Raw genomic sequence first — 20,658 nt, forward strand, 5'->3', positions numbered from 1 at the left:
TTACACTGCTAAATTAGGGACGGCAAGCGCAGATAGCTCTTGTGTAGCTTTACGCGAAATTCAAAACAAACAAAGATCTGGTATCACAGTCATGTAATTGAAAACTAAAAACTATATTTATTACAAGTAATTTAGAACCAGTAATGTATTCTTCGAATCATTTAATTTCATATTCTGAACCTTCATTAAGTCTGTTTTACTTTTTTGTTTAACTTTAGATCTTGTGTTTTCATAAAATTTTGATTAATAAAAACAATTTTTTTCTAATTTTCAAAGATTTCTAGGAACGACCGGACTTGAATTTGATTAACATTTATGACTTTGTTATGTATATATATCCTTATTGATAAAAACTTAAGGTTGCAGGTTAAGCTCCAACGTGATATTTCATTAAAATACAAAGGAACAACAAAACCTTGAAATGGAGTGATTTACTCACGCGTATTTGTTTTGGTATCTTTTAATTTTTACTTTACAAGTTAACACATAGTGGAGCGGCCCACTTTCAAAAACTTGCAAAACTGTACACTTTCTGGCTTAGTTTGTTTTGAATTTTGCTCAATGCTATACGAGGGCTATCTGCGCTAGCCGTCCCTAATTTAGCAGTGTTAGACTATAGAGAAGGCAGCTTGTCATCATCACCCATCGCCAACTCTTTTACCAACGAATAGTGGGATCGTAACATTATAACGCTCCCACAGATGAAAGGGCGAGCATGTTTGGTGTAAATGGGATTCAAATCCGCGACCCTCGGACTACTAGTCGAGTGCCTTAACCACCTGGCCATGCCGAGCCTACACTTTCTCATAGAAGTGGTATTGTCCATGAATTTCAATATCCGATATAATATTAAGCTAAAAATTATATTGTTGCTATAATAATGAAACAATAAATTAAGCAACAACGCGAGTGAATTAGCGTTAAGACAATAGGTATTTCGCTTGCCATTATTGTTCTTATTTTCAATATTTGTTCTTATTGTAACGTTAATAATGTACTTTCATCAAGCAATTAAAGTAGAAGAAACCAAACATTGAATAATTTACAGTTATATTGATATTGTATTTGAAATTGAACTTGTTATTGGACAAACGATACCAGGAAAAGGGGTGCATGAAAGGCAATAGAAATATTTAAATATGACATTTTCTGTGTAACATTTACGATTTATTTCGCACTAATAGCATTACATGTATAACACGCTACTCTATAACCTGTGTCACTACGTCGTGCGAGCAGAAAACTCTAGTGTTAGCAATCATATACATACGTATGTCGTATTTATTTCATGCAGGAAGTAAAGTGTATTTTAAAAACGCCGCTGAACACTTACACCGTTTTGAACATGACTATTTTCATTCGCAATAAATAAGCTCATAGCTAGTTTTTTTTTTTTCGGTTAATATTGTGCAGGATGGACGAAACACTCCAGTTGCTTGGATCTAAAAGGGTCTGTACTTCTGAAGTCAACTAGCCCCAAATATATTCTTGCCTGATATATTATTTGCATATATGTCACTAGACTCGGGGAGGATTGATCCCAGTTAGTGTCTTTTTTAGTGAAGAGATGTTTCCTGGCTTCATTAACGGTTTTTTTTTCAGAAAACTAAAGAAATATCTATAAAAACCAGCAAATAAATACATTATTTCCGAAACATGCATCAGAGTAATAAGTATTTTGTTACCTAGCCTTATCACGTTCACCTGTTTGATTGTAAAAGAAAGCCATAATATTTTCTCTCACAACTGTGAGACAATTCTTGAGACTAAACAATGTGTTTGTTACATGAATGAAGACATTCAGTACATCCAATGCTGTTTTTATATCTCGGTCTTAGAAGGACACAGTGTCACATCAGGTGAAAGGGTGGGGCAGAAGGCAATACACGAGACCTGGCATATTCTTTCGCTGATGAATAACCAAAGTGATTTCCTATTCGAAATGTGATTCAGAGTTCGTTTATATAAATCATGGAACAATCTTAATTTGGCAATGTCACGATATCATGTTGTTAAGTTCCTCCGTTCTCATCACATCTGGCACACAAACAAACCGCAACGGTTTATTCATGGAACAAGGTAAAACTGGCGAGATGTCTTCTCATGAATGAATACTTAACTACCTGCTCAGTTGTGCCGCGGAACAAGGTAAAACTGGCGAGATGTCTTCTCATGAATGAATACTTAACTACCTGCTCAGTTGTGCCGCGGAACAAGGTAAAACTGGCGAGATGTCTTCTCATGAATGAATACTTAACTACCTGCTCAGTTGTGCCGCGGAACAAGGTAAAACTGGCGAGATGTCTTCTCATGAATGAATACTTAACTACCTGCTCAGTTGTGCCGCTGTGATCTCATTCTAGTATAATCACTTGTTTTGCCTTGTAGTTACGTACTTCTAATTATTGTCATTCTTAAGGATATAAAACTGCCAGCTGGAAGGAAGCAAGACGTTTGACATAACACGTCGCCTTGTTCATTTACAACGTCTCAGACAAGTTCCTTTTTTCAGATTAACTAAGCGAATACACATTCCAAGTTATATACAGTCTATCATCTCCATTCGAAAATAACTCCAAGTAGCTGTATTACTGGACTGTCTTGGCTGCGAGAGGTTTTAGCATCATCTGAACAATTGCTGGTTTATCAATAACATCGGTTGATACTCATGAATCAACGTTTCCATCATGTTCATTACCACAAAGTATTCCCGTGCACTGCAATATATCTGTATTTGATCCAAGTTTTAAGATTTCTTAGTCAGATAAACAAAGAAACGAAGCTTGGTTCATATGAGTAATTTGAATTGTATTGTTTAGACTCGTCATAGTTTGGTATCTTTAAACACGAGTAACTTGTTTTGAGAAATAGAGTACATCTGTCATTTAATTCGTTTCAGCAGCCTTTTGTCATACATTTGTCTTCCTGTATTTATCACTTCTTTGGAAAACAGATGTGTAGTATCCTTGACACAGATCCTCAAATTCTTAAATTGTGTAAACAGTTGATTCACCTTCATTCTTGAATTTTCTCTATACTTGCTTATTATATCGTGTATTTTTGGGTTTATGGTTGATGCGATAGACTTGAAATCCATAAATAAGTCTGGCTTTTTCCGACCTCGTAATCATTCCCCCCCGAGTTTTCTGTTAGACCAATGGTGCCATCGTAACCTTTGATCAACTGGTCATTTTTGCTCGTGACCTGGTGGTGTAAGTAAAAATGCACGGGAACGTTTTTTTAAAAGTGAATCTTCCTTCGTCGAACATTTATTTTTGTTGTAAATCTGAGCATATCTTTTATCTGTGTTCGTGACCATCGGGAATTATGGACACGATTTAAAAACGAAAATCCTTGGAACACGTAGAAGTGAATTCCTTATACATAAGAAAACTAGACTCTCTGAAGGAACGAATACAAGCTGCAACTGAAATATTTGTGCTTGTTGAAATTAAGAACATTCTTTTCTTCGTAGGTCATTTATGCTGAAACATCAGTGTCACGTGACTAACCCTGTCCTGCTGTGAAACTCGTATCTAGTTCAATGCTATAAATTGCAGCAATTGTAAAAATTTCACTTTTGTACAAAACTGATCTAATAAATTGTGAATTTTGGATATGTTTTTCTAAACTTATCTCAAACTTATGAAGAGTTGATTTATCTTGTATCATGAGAATTGCATCCCATATTTTGTACCCCTACATAAGTTATTGACCATTAATGTATTGTTTTTTTAAAAAAACATGGCACGTATAAGTTGTCATGAATTTTTTTCATTATGAATGACCTTCTTATTCTTAAAAAAAGTATGGAAACTAGATATACTAATTAATAAGTTTTGTTAGAAACATAACATTATCACACAAATAATAATTTATTTTGTAAATATTTAATACTTATAAAATAAATAATACACAGAATCTCGAAAGATTAAACCTCAAATTATTTTCACAAACGTTTTTTGAAGAAGTTCGGAGTGCATTTTGAAGTGATAGGCTAGATGGAAAACAGTTAATCAAGAACACCCACCACCATCTCTTGGGCTCCTCCTTTTACAAAGGAAAAGTTGGATTGATCTTCACTTTATATTACCCTCATGGCTGAAAAGAAGAACTAGTTTAGAAATGGGGATTCGAAGCGCGAGCCGCAGAAGAGGAGTTAAGCGCACTAACCAAGAGGCTATTTTGAAGAAACAATGAAAAATTTATATTCTACTCATATGAACCTTCCCAATGAATAATTGCATACATTAAAAGTCGATAAGTAGTTTTTTATTATAAAGCTATTAAACATGCCGATAAGTTTAAAGTTTTTACCCGTGGTAGAAACATCACACGTTGCTTTTTTTATTTTAATTTTTTCAACTGCGCGCCAAACTACACGTGGGCTATTTGCACTCGCCGTCCTTAATTTAACAGCGTAGGACTAGAAGAGAGGCAACTGGTCATTGATATCCACTCTGCCAACTCTTGGTCTACTCAAATAGTGGGATTGATTGTAACATAATAATACCGTCACGGCTGAAAGGGCGAGCATGCTTGGAGTGACGGGTATTCGAACCCGCGATCCTCAGATTACGAGTTGAGAGGCATAACCATCTAGCCGTACCGGGATGACCATATAAACTTGCGCTCAACTCTAAACAAACAAATGTTAAATATTTCCAGGTAACTAATATTCTTTAGTTTGCTTATTTGAATCTTGTAACTGTTGTCTAATAATTCTTTATGTGCTCAGACAAATTTAATTTAGTGGCAATAAAAATCCCCAAATTTCTGCTGATGAGCACAATTCTATTCATGTATATTCACTTTTTTTCCTATCAGCATTTCCATTTTTGTCGTGAAAAAGTACAAATTTATTTTTTCAAGAACTACAAAGAAATCACTAAACCAATTAACAATTTCAATCAAAGACCCTAAATTATCAAAATGAGCTACAGTTTTAGTACCATCTGCAAATAAGATTTTTTTCATATCAAATTTTGACTCTGGTGTATCATTAATATATAAAACAACAACAACAATGGTCCCAGAACACAGCCACGATGAATGCCTGTCGCATTTATTAATTAAACAAATATTTTTACTGATATCCTATTTTTAAGTAACTCTCCAACCAATTAGACGCTTTTATTTCCATGGTAATATTTTTTAAAATTACAACTTCTGCTTTACGTAATAAAATGCTTTAAATATGTCCAAAAACAGTGTCATAGTAAATTCTTTTTGTCAGCATTTCGCATAAAACTTTAATATCGTGTTGTGTAGATTTACCCTAACAAAAATTGTATTGATATTCAGACGATAAATGGTATTTGTTAACAGAATTCCAGAATCTGGTGCAAATTGACTTTTCAAATAATTTCGAGAATATTCTCAGTATTATTATTGAACTATAATTACTAATTTGTTGTTTATTTCACATTTTAAAAATATTCTTACGTCCCCTTTCTTAGGGATCAATGTTAATTCTACGAACTTACAACACTAAAATATGGAGTTCATTTCTCCATGGTAGCCCCAACAAGTAGCCCAATGTGCTTTTGAATACTGATCTTATTTTTGCGTTTTCCAAAAAAAACCTAAAAATATTTGCTTTTCGATACTGAAATTAAATAGATTTGTGATTTAACAGTAGCACACTCAATGATTTTTTGTAACTACAGAAGAGATACTGCCCACTACAATTGTTTTACTATTTAAGATTTTTCTCACTATCAGTTAATTTACTTCTGGTTATTGGTTTCACAAATATACCTGTGAAATTATTTTTCAAATTATCATCAAACCAATATAAGACTTATGTTTGTTATTCTTGGTATGAATTGAACTCGCTACTCGGTCTATTCTCTTAATAAAAATCTAAAAATTATTTGATTCGTATAGTAAACATCTTGTTGTAACAATATAAACTTTTATAACAGCAATAGACCGCTTTGTGATTGATATATTTAATAATAAATGACCAAGACATTTACATTTATTTTTTGTATCATTCTGTGAAAATAAAATGCTGTCATAATAAGTTTTCTCCATATTTCTAATATAAGCTGATAATTTACTTTTAAACACAATGTAGTTCTTTCTATCACAATTATTACAAGGTATTCTAGCTTTAATAACAAATTTATCTTTTATTATTAATTTATTTTTTATAATTATTCATCTTCATCAATTCTATTGACTTTTGGTATGTAACATTTCTTGTTCCTACAGGCAAATAGCTACTGTAATAAGACCATAAAACTTTAAAAAAACATATTAATAATTTTCCTTTACATCGTGCATATCATACAAATTATAACAATCAATTATAGTTAAACACAGAAGTGTTCTAAACACTTTAGAAATAAGGAAGTGATCTATACATAAGGTCATAGATAATTGTAAAAAGTATGCTAGGCAAATAAGGTGAAATACTGTTGGTTAATCAATGACCCTATGAACTATGGTACCATTATCTTTAGTAACATCATCCACTTTTGAAAAACTTATGTAAGGTTTGGTTTGAATTTCGCGCAAAGCTACACGAGGGATATCTGCGCTAGCCATCCTTAATTTAGCAGTGTAATACTAGAAGGAAGGCAGCCAGTCATCACCACCCACCGCCAACTCTTGGGCTACTCTTTTACCGTGCCATTATAACGCTCCCACGGCTGAAAATAAGTATGTTTGGTGCGACGGGGCTCGAACCCTCGGATTAAGAGTCGAGTGTCTTAACCACCTGGCCATGCCAAGCCACTTATATAAGATAAAACTATAAGGTGATTAGATTGAAATAGGAGATTTAATATTTTGTTTGTACAGTAAAATTGTAAACAATAGGTTATTAAATGAGATTAAATTATTAATTTTAAGATTGTTACTTTAAAGTTAATGTTATGTCTACATGCTCGTCATGACAACGCGCCCTCGGGTTCCACATCGTGGACATCATATCCTCAGGTGTTTACTACATAACTGTTATGTAACTCTCAGGTTTTGAGATATTAAGTAATAGTCATGTCACCCTTGGGCGTATATATTATGTAATGGATGCGTAATATTCAATAAGTATTATGCAATACTTATGTAACTGTCAGGTAGCGGCATTTTACGTAACGCTTGGGTGTCAGAATAATTTGCGTATTTTAGTTTTTACGTACCTCGCAGGTGTTTGCATCCTTTGATCTTTGTTCACTTGACGATCCCTTATCGCTGAAGCAGCATCCTTTAGCTACTAAATAACAACACTAATCTTCTGCAGTCCATTAAGTTTTTTATTGAATCAATAATTCACTTTTTTTTTATAGATCTACGTCAAGTATTAGTATGTATCGTTTTTACAAAATTGATGTCTTATATTGAAGGCCTTGGAGTCGCTGCAGTTCTGGTTCGTATCACCAGACTTGGAAAAATAATTAGTTACTCATACATCTGGACTCATTTCATGCAGCAGTGGAAGCAAGTGATCCTTATTTTTGTGAAAGGTACTGAAAGAGCAGAAGAAGTGGTTATTCAGCTATTCGAAAGGAATTTTTGATGGACCATCTTCTTCGATTGTTAAAAGAAATCTGTACTACATGTACTACTTTATTTGGTACCGATGAACAACCAGTTCAAGTGTTATTGCTGATCTGCTGAAATTCAATAGCCCTAAACGCTAAAGGCTAGAAGATGGATCAGTATCGAACACAACTAAAAAACACTGTTGCTTTTATAAATTGGGTTGATGTTGTATATAAATACAATTTGCAAGAATTTGCAAGAAATGTGAGACATGTAATGAAATATGATCAAAAGAAATTATTTGATGACGTGTGATTAGAAGCTTGTGGTTTATTCCATTTGTGTTGGATTTATTTGTTGTGAGTTTTCCTATTAAAGAGATAAGAATGAAAGTGTAACAAATGTCGCTATGAAGAGAGTCAGTAGTGAAGAATTAGTTATAAGGGCATAAGTAAACCTACTTCAAGCTCATTAGTGTTACAGATAAAAGATTAACAACAATATCACATTGATTTCAACAGTATCTGAAAGTGTAACTTTTAATTGTTTGAAACAGGATGAATTGTGATCTCAAGTAAGAATAGTTTTGAAAGGACTGAGAAGTACAAGCTTTGTTGGCATACGAGGCAGAACAGTGGTAATACTAAGCCTACTTCATTCCTTCGTAAAAGTATTGTTCCAAGATTTGAAAAACACAAGAAACTAACGACGATGGAAACAGACATTGTTAATGAAGAACACAATATATATGTAAATATAACAATTTGAAAACACTTATGGCGAGAGATATTAAAATAGAAATATAACGGGTTAAGAGAGGCATGGATAGGTGGTTAAGGCACTCGAATCGTAATCTGAGAAGCACGGATTCGAATCCTAGTCATCTCAAACATACTCGTTCTTTGGGCCGTGGGGGGCGTTATAATGTACAGTTAATCCCACTATTCGTTGGTAAAAGAGTACTCTAAGAGTTGGCGGTGGGGGTTAATGATTAGCTGCCTTCCCTTTAGTCTTACACTTCTAAATTAGGGACGGCTAGTACGGATAAGCTGGCTGAGACAAGATTGGTAGAGATTTCAAGTGTAAACTTATTGGGGCTCCTCTATAGTTTGTTGAGTTAAATCGTGTATCTGGACAACACACCAGTAAACAGCTTCAAAAAGGTTAAGACAGCAAAAAAACAACAACAAAAAAACACTTGAAACAAGAGAGATCTTCAAGCTTGCCTTCGTCGGTGAGTCTGTGGGCCGGTTGTGTTAAGACGCCAGAAATGAAGTAGAAACCCGGGACCAACAAGCGCCCAAGAGCAAAAGAAATAAAGTCTTGTTATGTAGGTGGCCCAAAATCAAATACTAAATTAGACTTAAGTAACATAAACTCTTCACCCCTAATGTTGCTTCGTAATGAATCAAAAACACAGTAGAGAATGAGAGTAACATTAGAAAAAAAACGTAAACCTCCAAGAAAAAAAATCAAATTCTACTGAAAATTCAGTAGATTTGGAAGATACTTCTAGTTCTGCGATACAGCAAGTATGTAGCAAAGGAAATAAAGTTCAAACTAACACAAATACAACTTTGGATGTTGATAAAGCTATAAGTAACGAAGCAGGTATAATTGTAACGGGAACCACTGAAAATCATTCTGGATTCCAACTAGTAACATCAAAACGAAAAAGACAAACCCCAACACATATAGAGAATACACAGAATGATGGAACAAACCAAACCACCTCAATACTCGATAATAATTGAAGGAATTCCTGGCACATATAACCAACCCCATATGACGGCAGAAATCAAGCGTGGTAAACTGAACGCGTCTTTAGCTACCATTAAGCATCTATCCCGGGACGGTGTCCTTGTCCGAGTGGCCTGAAGACGTTTTCAAACCAGGCAAAATAATTATACACCTACCTGGAAACAAACCGCAGCCGAAATCTGTCGTTATTCGTGGGGTTCACTTGTCAATAACCACTGACGACATTAAAAAGGAACTTGATGAAGAAAATATCCCACACACAAACGTAGATCGTATTATCTCAAAAGTAACACAACAATCAACAAACCTAGTATGGGTCGACACAGTATACACATACAATACACTAAATTTAATAAATAATAGAATTATACTCTGGTATCAGATATACTAAGTTGAACAAATGAAAACACCAGAAATTCTGGAAACACGTTACAATTGTCAGAGATATGGTCATGTTTCAGCAGCATGTCAAGCAATACGGAGGTGTTGCGGAAGTGGGGGGACATCATATATCGCAATGTCGAGAAGATAAACCAAAATATTGTAACTGTGGCCAAGCCAAGAACACACAGCAAATTATAAAAGCTGTGAAAAATACAAACAAATAAAACAACGAATCTACGAAATAAAAAACACACCATCAAATGACAACGAAACAACAGACACTAATACATAAAAAAAACCCAAAAAAAACACTGATACAAGACTAAAACATTTGCACAAACACTTAAAAAAGCAATCACACAACTACCCAAACAAAACGAACAGTAAAATCAACAGCTGCGACAAACAACAACACGCAGATAAAAAGCAACACTACACATACAATGAAACCACAAGATAATGACAACTTCACTAGGGAAACAAACACAAATGACAAGATAAACTTATTTGTAAATATAATTACAAATATCATCATAGACTTTATAGCCAAGTACACTAAACCCACACAAACAACAAATTGCTTTGATCTCTTAATAAACACAGCAAAAAACACATCATACCTTACATACCACAAAGATTAACAACACTTACGGAATACCTGTTATCAACCTAAATTCACTGTTATATATATTAACGTCCAAGGTGCACTTGAGATTGAAGACGTAGTTCAACAAACTAACCCAGAAATTGTAATATGAAATGAAACCTTACTATACAAAACCAATAGATTTAAAATACCATACTACACGACCATCAGGAAAGACAGACTAGATAAACAGGACAAAAACAGAGGAATGTTGCTGCTACACAAAAGAAATCTCTAAGTTATTGAAATTCAAATCAGCAGCAACAGAGAACATATAACTACCGATATCCTGTTAAATAATCGTCACAATAGCAGGAATTTATTGTTCATCCACAAAACAAATAGACTTAAATTTAATTGATAACATCTTTTCCCACAATCAAAATACAATTTTAATAGGATATTTAAACAGTAAACACATCAACCTTGGATGTAACTCCACAAATGCAAATGGAAGACTTCTCCAATTCATAGATGAACACAACATAGCCTTTCTAAATGATGACATGCCTACGCATACAACGTATGCCACTAATACCAGTGAATTACTAGACATATGCCTAAGCGTGTGTAACATGAGCCAAAAACTAGTTAAATTTCACGTGGGAAAAGATGTAGACAGTGATCATTTACCTATGTGGTGTGTCTTCGATCACACCCTCCATAAGAATACAATATAGAGAAAAGAAAAATTTGACTACAAGAAAGCAAATTGGAAGGAATGCTAAAAAGAATTATATCATTGGCTACCAAACAAAATGATGAAAACAGCTAAAAATAAAATAGATATTCATAATTACTGTCAAATAATCACGGAGTGCCTTCAAACCGCAGTAAATAAAGCAACACTAAAACAACAACATGAAACCACAAATAATGCATGGAAAACGCACAAACAACTAATGAAACTAATCAAGCATAGCCGTCAATTAAGAACATAATTCATGGAGACAAGAGATAGAGAATTAAAAACAAATAAACAAAATGAGAAACCAAATCAGAGCAGAAGTAAAATTATTAAAACAAGAAAAATGGGACGATTTCTGCTCCTAACTTAATGAAAAACAGATCCGAAACAATTTTGGACACTTAAAAAGACTCACAAATGGAGACACAAGAAAATACCCACCACTAGAACACAATAATACCACAGCACATACAAATAAAGTAAAAGCCGAAGCATTCAAACAACAACTTCAAAACACGTTTAAAACACACAACAACCCAGACATAAACGCATACTTTTATAACAAAGTAAACAACTTTATAATGAACAACAGTGAACTATTTGAACCACTCATCCCAGTCAACTTAAATAACTGTCATACCAACAATACAAACGAATACACAAACACAATTTCCGCACTAGAACTCATAGAAGCAATAACTAATACAAAAAATAAATTTCCAGAAGAAGGTGATATACAAGCCATTCTTCTTAAAAAAGGCACTCTGAAATTATTTGAACATCTAACAGCAATTTTTAATTTATCATTATACTCTGGTTATATCCCGGTTTCTTGGAAACATGCAAATATATTAATGTTCCATAAAGAAGGAAAGGCAGCTAATAACTCAAATAGCTACCGACAAATCAGCATGACCAGCTGTGTAGGAAACATTCTTGAGAGAATAATCAGTAACAAACTCTCCACATTCCTGGAGATAGCATCAAAATTACCATCAGAACAAAATGGATTCAGAAAATTCAGACAAACTATAGACCATTTAGCTTGATTAATTGAGGTACTTGTTGATAGTTTTAATAAACGAAAATGCACTGTCGCTTGTTTTCTCGATATCGAGAGCTTTCGACACTATGGCATAACGGTTTCCGGTTCCGAATGCAAGAAATGGGACTACTGCGGGGATTTATTCGCTGGCTATCAAACTTTCTGGAAAATAGAATATGTAGAGTCAATATTGAAGGGACCTTCTCAGAGTGTTTTACTCAGAAGCTCGTGTACCTCAAGGAGGGATGGTTAGCCCTATCCTATTCATCATGTACGTGAAAAATATGCCTCTAAAGATTCAAATAATGGATACTCCTCACAGTTCGCCGATAATGTGGCAGTCTGGAAAAGTGCACGAACACCAGCAATAGCAGTCACAAACATACAGCCACAGTGATATAGAATAAGTGAATATTGTCAAAAATATAGAATCAAAATAAACACAACAAGTAGTATTCACTAAGTTAACTAAACACAAAAACTCACAACCACAGATCTATATGAATGGAGAACTACTTCAGACTGCTACATCTGCAAAAATTTTAGGACTAACATTCAACTCTAAATTAACATGGATAAACCGCATAAATAATATTAGAAAAAAAATGTGGCGAAAAACAAACTATGTTAGGAGTCTAACTGGTAAAAATAGTGGAGCAACGGGAGATAACATCATAAAAATATATAACATACATTAGTTCCGTAATTGACCATACAGCCCCTGCATGGATAAATGTAAGTAAAAAAAAAACAAACTACTTGAAACAAAACTACAAACAATACAAAATACACTACTTACAACAGCTTATAAAGTATCCAGAACTACATCATCACAATTCATACATAAATACGCACTTATAGAAATAATAACAGATAGACTCCTACATAGTACAGTAAATTATTTTGACAAAAATTGGAGAAAAAATGAACTAGTTAGCGAACTAGACAAATACTATAAACATGATGAGGATACTCCTAAACAACTTTCTCCAGTAAATATATATATATTCAAATAAAACAAAAAGGCCACTTATAAACTAGACTCCACAATAGTTTAGGGGTTAATTACTAAACATTGAAAGGATTTTTTATGTAAATGTTTTATGGTTGATACCTATCTAATAAAAGTTCAAATTATTATGGAACTATAAAGAGAAATGATTTATTTCCACCAAGTGTATATGTTGATAGTGCATGGACATTACCCTGAAAGGGGCCTAAGTAAGTGTGGGTTACTCTGGCCCTCGTGCACAGTGTATAAATACACTTGACAGCTGCTAAAACAAATACAAAGGAAGGAGGAAGAGGTCGACAAAACCTGACCCCTCCCGGGTATATAAACATCAATACCCAAATAACCATGAGAGAGAGAGAACGAATGATAATTTTTTTGATAAAAGAGGAATGTTATACACATAAATTAAAACGATTTCATAATGTAATGTATTTATATTCTGTCTTTGATGATAGTTGATAATTTAACTGGTTTAACCATTTAGATTTACTCTGATTTTAGTAATACGAATGATTATATCGAAATTGATAAATAAAATAAACTTCTTTATGTTGCTGTTTTGCCGGTATGTTATACAAATGCTAGAAGTCTAAGAAAGTTTACAGGAATCACAATGTACAATTTGTAATTCTGCTTAATCAGTGATGTCGAGAAACCCACTTGTTGAGAAAATTTATATGCAAAAACGGCTCGTTTGGGTTGAGTTCGCTCTTCTATGTAAAATATTTTCTCAACCCAAACGAGCCGTTTTTGCATATAAAATTGTAATTCTGCTTGTTTCGTATTTGTAGAAACTAGGCTTACAGATGATCACTTAATGTATAATAAAAGTTGCTGTATATATTTCTCAAATAGGTAAGGTAGCTAAAATGGAGATATCGTAGTCTACATCAAAGATGAAATGTTATTTGAATGTCAAAACGTATTACTTTTGAATGATGAGATTAGATTTATAACATTAAAAATTAATAGTTTTAATTTAGGCTGTCTCTATAAACCACTTAATGCTGATTGATGATTATTCATGGAAAATTTAGAAAATATATTAGGTATGTTAAATAAGGAACAAGTACCATTTGTGAAACTTGGAGATTCTAAAACTGATGTTTTAAATGACCTGGAGAAGAACATAAGTGGTCTGTATAATTTAATTTTCTATAATCAAAATACAATTACAAATAACATAAATTCTCCAAAGCAATACATTAATAGATTATGCTGTTTCTAACTTTGAAATTAAAATATGGTGGTTATTTGTTACTGCTCATTATCCTGTTATTTTTTTTAGTCTGTTAGAAGCTAGGCATTATGTGTTAATGTCATGTAACTAACAACATTTCGAACCGACACAGTATAAGGGCCTTCGGTAGCTAAACTAACTCTGAGGTCTTATAACGCTGAAAATCAGGCTGAGATATATACAATGAGTAACTTTATGATTGACAACACAACTACGAAATGTGCTCCTCAGCTCCAGTTTTTCTCTGGCAACATTTTCAGGTCAGATGACTGGAATTTTGTTCATAACGATATTTATTATTAGTAAACGTATTGCTCTTAGTGCCACGGCTCGTATGCGCTACAATATAGCACTGCGTAAGTGTATAAGAATTGCTACATAAAGTGTACAACCTAAGTAAATAATTAGAACAAGCAAGAATAAGAATAATGTCGTGAGATTAAGACTTAAACTGGAAAATGTTTAATAGTTAATACCACACAAAATGCGTTAGCCATCTTTTTCCCAATAGCTCAATGATAGCAGAAAAGCATAAAGTTTGGATGAAAAGAATGGAACTTTCCAGAAGACTTCTTTGTACGATCAATAAAAATCTACTGAACAAAGAGAAATAAATTGTACAGGAAATCGCACGGATGTGTAGAACAACAAGCATACAGAAAACACTACATGTTTGGTAGAATTCTTTAGATTTCATGTCATTTGCTTTTGAAACTTATAACTAACGAAACGATGTTACTGAAATATTGAATAGATGATTTAAGAAAAGTACATAACTTATACGAAACGATTTACAATGTTGGTGAAAAATATGCTAATGAGCTATTTTAAGATTTATCTGTATATGTTAGTGATAACAAAAATGCGAATATAACATGACATTTGTATACGTGTGTGAAATTTGAATCTGGTAATTATCGTTTTATTGTCGTACACTGATTGTTTTATTTTTTATCTTTCTCAGCAAAGACCATTGAAACCAAGCTTGTGTCAGAGGAGAGACCCCCATTTAAAGTGTCTTGTGCTAACCCTGTCAATTTTTGGTTGTCTGGGGGCAGTGACATGGTGTCGTCTGAGCGAAGTGACCAGACTCGTAGTAAACTTTCAGAGTTTTCCCATCACTACAAGAAGGAGCGTGAGTCCATGTGATGAAGGTTACATATATATTCCAGTGGCATTTCTGGCCATGTTGTACTTAGTGTATTTGGTAGAATGTTGGCACTGCTCCACCAGACTAGAGCTTACTTACAAAGTCGATGTAAATGACGTCTACGAACAAATTCAACAAATGCGAGAAGCCCAGCCTGTGATTTGGTGGAAAGCTGTTTGTTATCATTATGTGCGACGAACCAGACAAGTGACACGATACCGAAATGGAGACGCCTACACCACAACACAGATCTATTACGAGAGGATAAACACCCACGTTGCAGGTTCTTGCTTCTCTTATACACACTGTGGAGTCAAAGATATTTCAAATATTCTTGTGGACCTAGAAAAGTATCCTGCTACTAAAATTAGAATCAGTAAAGGCTTTGCCTTTGCTAACCTTGAAGCGGCCAGTGAATTTGAGGACCAAAGAACACGTTTTTTCCAAACAAACGAGAGATATGACGACTACTTGGAGATGCGAGAGGGATTAGATTTAATTGGTGTAAATTTTCAGGAGTACATGATCGCTTTCGCAGACCCAGAACATCTTCCATGGTACGTTTCCAATTTCGTATTTTGGACTTGTTCTTTGTTGCTGCTTTCTTGGCCTCTACGAATACTGATCGAATGTCAAACAGCTTACGTCCATTACCAAGTTACAAAACTCTTTGGTGTAAACTATCTAACTCCAGCAAGTGCTGACACTGTAGTCTCTAATCGGTTGTCGCGAGGAAGCACTCTGGACAGCAGTGAACTTGAAGGGATCATTACTAATAACTTTACTGTTGCTCCTAGTTACTCAGAAGCCTTACTATTAGAAGGTACGACTGGCGGACTTTCTCTCCCAACAGATTCGAACGGAAACATTCCAAACGAAGTGTTTCCTGTCAGGTTTAGTATGGACACGGACTCTAGACTTTCACTATTAGGAAGTAATAGGTCCAGAGGGTCTAGAGAATCTTCCAGAACATTCCTTCGTACTTCCAATAATCGGAGTTCTTGGACAGCTGGGACTGGTCGTTCGCCTCCATCTAGACAAGCACTACATACTTCAGTAAGCCGTACTTCCCTCCAAAATGGCCAAATTGTTTTTCAAACAAATCCTTTGTCGCCAAACGATGGATCGGTATGGAGAAGAAATAGCCATCCAAATCAGAACACCACAAGGGCTAGTCCACCTCCATACGAAGAAGCCTTACTTCTGAGTAGGCCCGTGTTCCTACCTTTACGACGCTCGAATACTGAAAGGGATCTATATGGAGATTTTCTTTCTGAACAGAGGAATTCTTCAAGAGTCGATAACATCACTTTGAGCATGGAAACTGCTGTATGACATCTAATAGGTTTTCACCGTTCGACTGTTAGTGCCAAAGAGCTTCAGGAAATATAACACGTCCTTTACACTTCTTGCCAAATATAAAAAGACGCTCAATGCAAATTATCGCAATATTATTTTCTATACCATTATTTCCCTTGTTTTGTGATCACTTATCACTGAAGATTTGCACTTCTTCCTCTTAAAGTATTATATAGTTTAGTGTACTGATGTGTAAATAACTGGTTTATAACAGAAACATTCATATTTTTTACTTAACTCTTTCTATGTATAGTTTAAAGTAAGTAAACTGCACTGAAGTTTTATATTTTATTTCTTTAATATTCATATTATTGGATGATTTATTGAATACTTAGGTTTGTCTTTGTAAAATATACCCGAGTAACTCCAAATACTAAATCTCTTTAAAAACAGAATATCTTTTTTTGGGAATATGTCTAGTAATATTTGTACAACTATTTACAGCATTAAAAAAAAGTGGAAGTTTGTGTCACTATAAGAAATTAATATTTCTAAGAGTATTTCCCCATATTACGTATTTCCCCATATTACCAGTTCTAAATTCATCAAATTACTTGAAACGGTGAGTACGTTATTTGCTATTGTAAGATAAAGTCATACGGTATCGATGAGGCAAGGATAAATGGTACATCTTGAGAACTGCAGTTATATATAATAATAACAAAATTAACAGAATTACAAACAACTCTGGCAAAATGCTTGACTTGTTCTGCATCAAATACTCGTAAGATAAACTTCGTGACCTAAGTTTACGTTGTTTGTGTGTAAAATCTAGTTTAATCTAAGCATACAAAAATCTTGCACTTTCAAATTTAAAAATTCACGACATATTTTTCTCTAGTACCGTTGTTATTTATTTGAACATGTCTAAGAACATTTACGCATTTATTAAAAACAAACGAAAAGGAATAACTACAACTGTTATCTACGATGTTGGCATGACGATCCAATTATTCTTTATAGAATACTACGTAGACCTATAAGTATGAACTTTAAAATATTTATTTAGTTCATGAAAAACTAAATCAGAAAACGTAATTTTCTTGACCACGATAAATTGCCACTGCGGAGTGAATGTAGTTTTGAAATGATAAAGTACAAGATAAAATATATACATGAAGAGACTTTGAAACATTACGAAGTTGTAGTAGTGAAAAAATAAGTGAATGGTTTTACTTCTTGGAACTGGATGTAATATAGGTATCATTTGGAGATCAGATATACTTTGTCAGTAGTATTTAATCATAACATTACATTGGTTGAACAAATTATTGGACACTCATAAGCTAAAAAAACTTTTATTGGATGGGTAAATTTAATGACTTGATAATCAACAGTGAGAAGATATGTTGAGGACATTGGCTAATATTTTCTTTTTAAAATTTTTGCTTTTTTACATACAATGAAAAGTAGTGGGAAATTTCAATTGCTATTGTGGCGAATCACGATCTGTTGATCAGTTGTTTGGCCACATAATAATACTTTTGATAATGTTTATTAAATCTTTCTTTATTGGCCCGCTTTTACTGGAACCCCAAATAGGGCCAGTAAATAAATATTTAATAAACTTATTATATCTTATCTTCTGGAATAATTGTTAAAATTTATCTTACATTTATTATTTGTAAGTCTATATATATCAAATTCATACATACAAAAACAATTAATAGTTTCAGAACATTAAATCAAATTATGTTTGGATATAAAGCTAGTTTAAATTTTAGATGTCAGACTATCTATATTCTCTGGCTACCAGCATAATTAACCTTTTTGATGCCAAATTTGTTAAAAACGAGTGCAAAACCTGTGACACAACGATTCATTGCAGCAATATCTTGCGTGTTTTCGGACAGTGGATTTTCACCTGTGATAAATGATCGGATTTTCACCTGTGATAAATGTTTGGCAAGTCTCCACATGAATGGACTTGAAATATTATTTCAGCAGTGAAATTTATATGCAAAAACGGCTCGTTTGGGCTGAGAAAACACTTTACATAGAAGAGTTTTCGCTCTTCTATGTAAAGTGTTTTCTCAGCCCAAACGAGCCGTTTTTGCATATAAATTTCTCAACAAGTGGGTTTCTCGTCATCACTGATTTCAGCAGTGGTCAGTATCTCAACGCTACAATTGAACGGATATTTATTATTCTAGTGACCCAATCACAGATGACAGGGCTTGTTTGGACTTTCGTTTGAGTCAGTTATAACGTTGTTATTCATAGTATATATATGTTAAATTTTGCAAGTTGTTTGAATTTCAATTTTATTTTTTATCGCTTTTCACACGGTCGAAGAAATTCACGAATACAGTGAATTATTTTATACAGTTAATCGTAAGAGAAATTATTGCATTTGCTTTTCAGAAAAAATCAGAAATGTATTCATAAAATTCTGAAAATAATGAAATTATATCCGTATTAGTTGTAGCACTGTGGTATATATATCTAAAATAGAATATTATCTTCAAACTGCTATGGCGGACAAACGCGAGGGTCGGTTCGTAGACATAATTTTTATATCTGTACAGGTTTGGGTGTTGTTTGTATTCGTGATTTGCAAAATATATAACCTTCATTACACCAACATTTTCATACTGAATGCTGCAAATAGTATTAATTCCAAAATAGTACATTTTCGAACCTTTTCTGAAAGTGACGATTTTTGAACGAAAGGATTTTCGAAAGATACAACAACTTAAACATTATTGAGATAAGATGTTAAAGTATTGCGTAATTTCAATGTGTAATCTTACTAAACTGTGACTGTACTTCTAGAATTAAGCCATGTATAAATAAAGCAACAACGTGTACGACTATCAATTTTATATGGTTCCGAATATTTTTATCACATATGTATACTGTACTTACTATACTATCTCATTTTAGACTTAACTGAGATTAAACGCTGAAATATTCACACCTTGTGTTACACCACCAAATGTCACGATAATGTTTACTTGAAAACGAAGAATTGTCAAATGTTAAAAGTTTTTATCTTGCCAGCTAATTATTAACACCGGTTTTGATCAGTGAATATTTTTTTTAGTAATTAATACGTTCGAAAGAAAACTCTTACAGATTCCTCATATTGAGTAATAATAAACTACAGAATCATATCCAGTCATCTGATGACTCTTAACCCCAAATAAATCATTTAGAATGATGACGATCTTTGAGATTATTTATTTATCAAAAGTTATTTTAATTATTTTACATTTGTTTTCAGCGGCTTTGTGTTGTGTAAGTAGTTGGAAATATGAAATTTTCTGTTTAATTATTTTCTAATTTAAATATATAAACAGATACATTTATAGATAGAGCAAAACTAATGTTACTTGGACCTAATGTAAATGAGGTTATTTTGTTCCAGGAATTACGGCGGAAGACTAAAATACCACAAATGGTCATTATATCGGTGTTTGTAAAAGTTTCATGAATAATATTTAAACTCTTTCGTTTAGTTCATAGTTTTGAAAATATTTGTTTCAATATATGCCTATTTATACAGTTGACGTTACAACCATATGAAGGTTATCTCAGTAGTAACGTTATTAACTTCGAAATATATGATGAAAAACAATAATTCACATATCACCTTTCTTCTGAAACTGAATGAGTAACAAAGGTCAGAGACAAAACTCGATCAATAAAAAATCACGTAACATTTCCATGCATTAGAACACTTGGTGATCGAAGTGGGATTGAGGAACGAATGTACTTAATTACGGAAAAAAATAAAGAAATTAAAACTTGGATCGTGATGAAAATTTAATATTATAGAGAAACAAGAAACCAGATCTACAAAATAGTTTAGGATCTTCTAACCAAACTAGTTTTCTGTTTCACTTATCTATTAGTTAGAAATTCCTATCTCAAACT

General features: G+C 33.4%; 1 protein-coding gene across 1 annotated transcript in view; it reads left to right on the top strand.

The window, feature by feature from the left end:
* LOC143229812 (transmembrane protein 151B-like) overlaps positions 1–19,598 on the top strand; it is a 49,888-nt gene extending 30,290 nt beyond the window's left edge. Inside the window, exon 2 of the mRNA XM_076462609.1 lies at positions 15,235–19,598. Within this exon, the coding sequence (XP_076318724.1) occupies positions 15,235–16,755 (1,521 nt within the window). The 3' untranslated portion in view covers positions 16,756–19,598. The remainder of the gene's footprint in view (positions 1–15,234) is intronic.
* Positions 19,599–20,658: the final 1,060 nt, after the last annotated feature.

This window comes from Tachypleus tridentatus, chromosome 10, assembly GCF_004210375.1.
Source record: "Tachypleus tridentatus isolate NWPU-2018 chromosome 10, ASM421037v1, whole genome shotgun sequence".
In the NCBI taxonomy this organism is placed as follows: domain Eukaryota; kingdom Metazoa; phylum Arthropoda; class Merostomata; order Xiphosura; family Limulidae; genus Tachypleus; species Tachypleus tridentatus.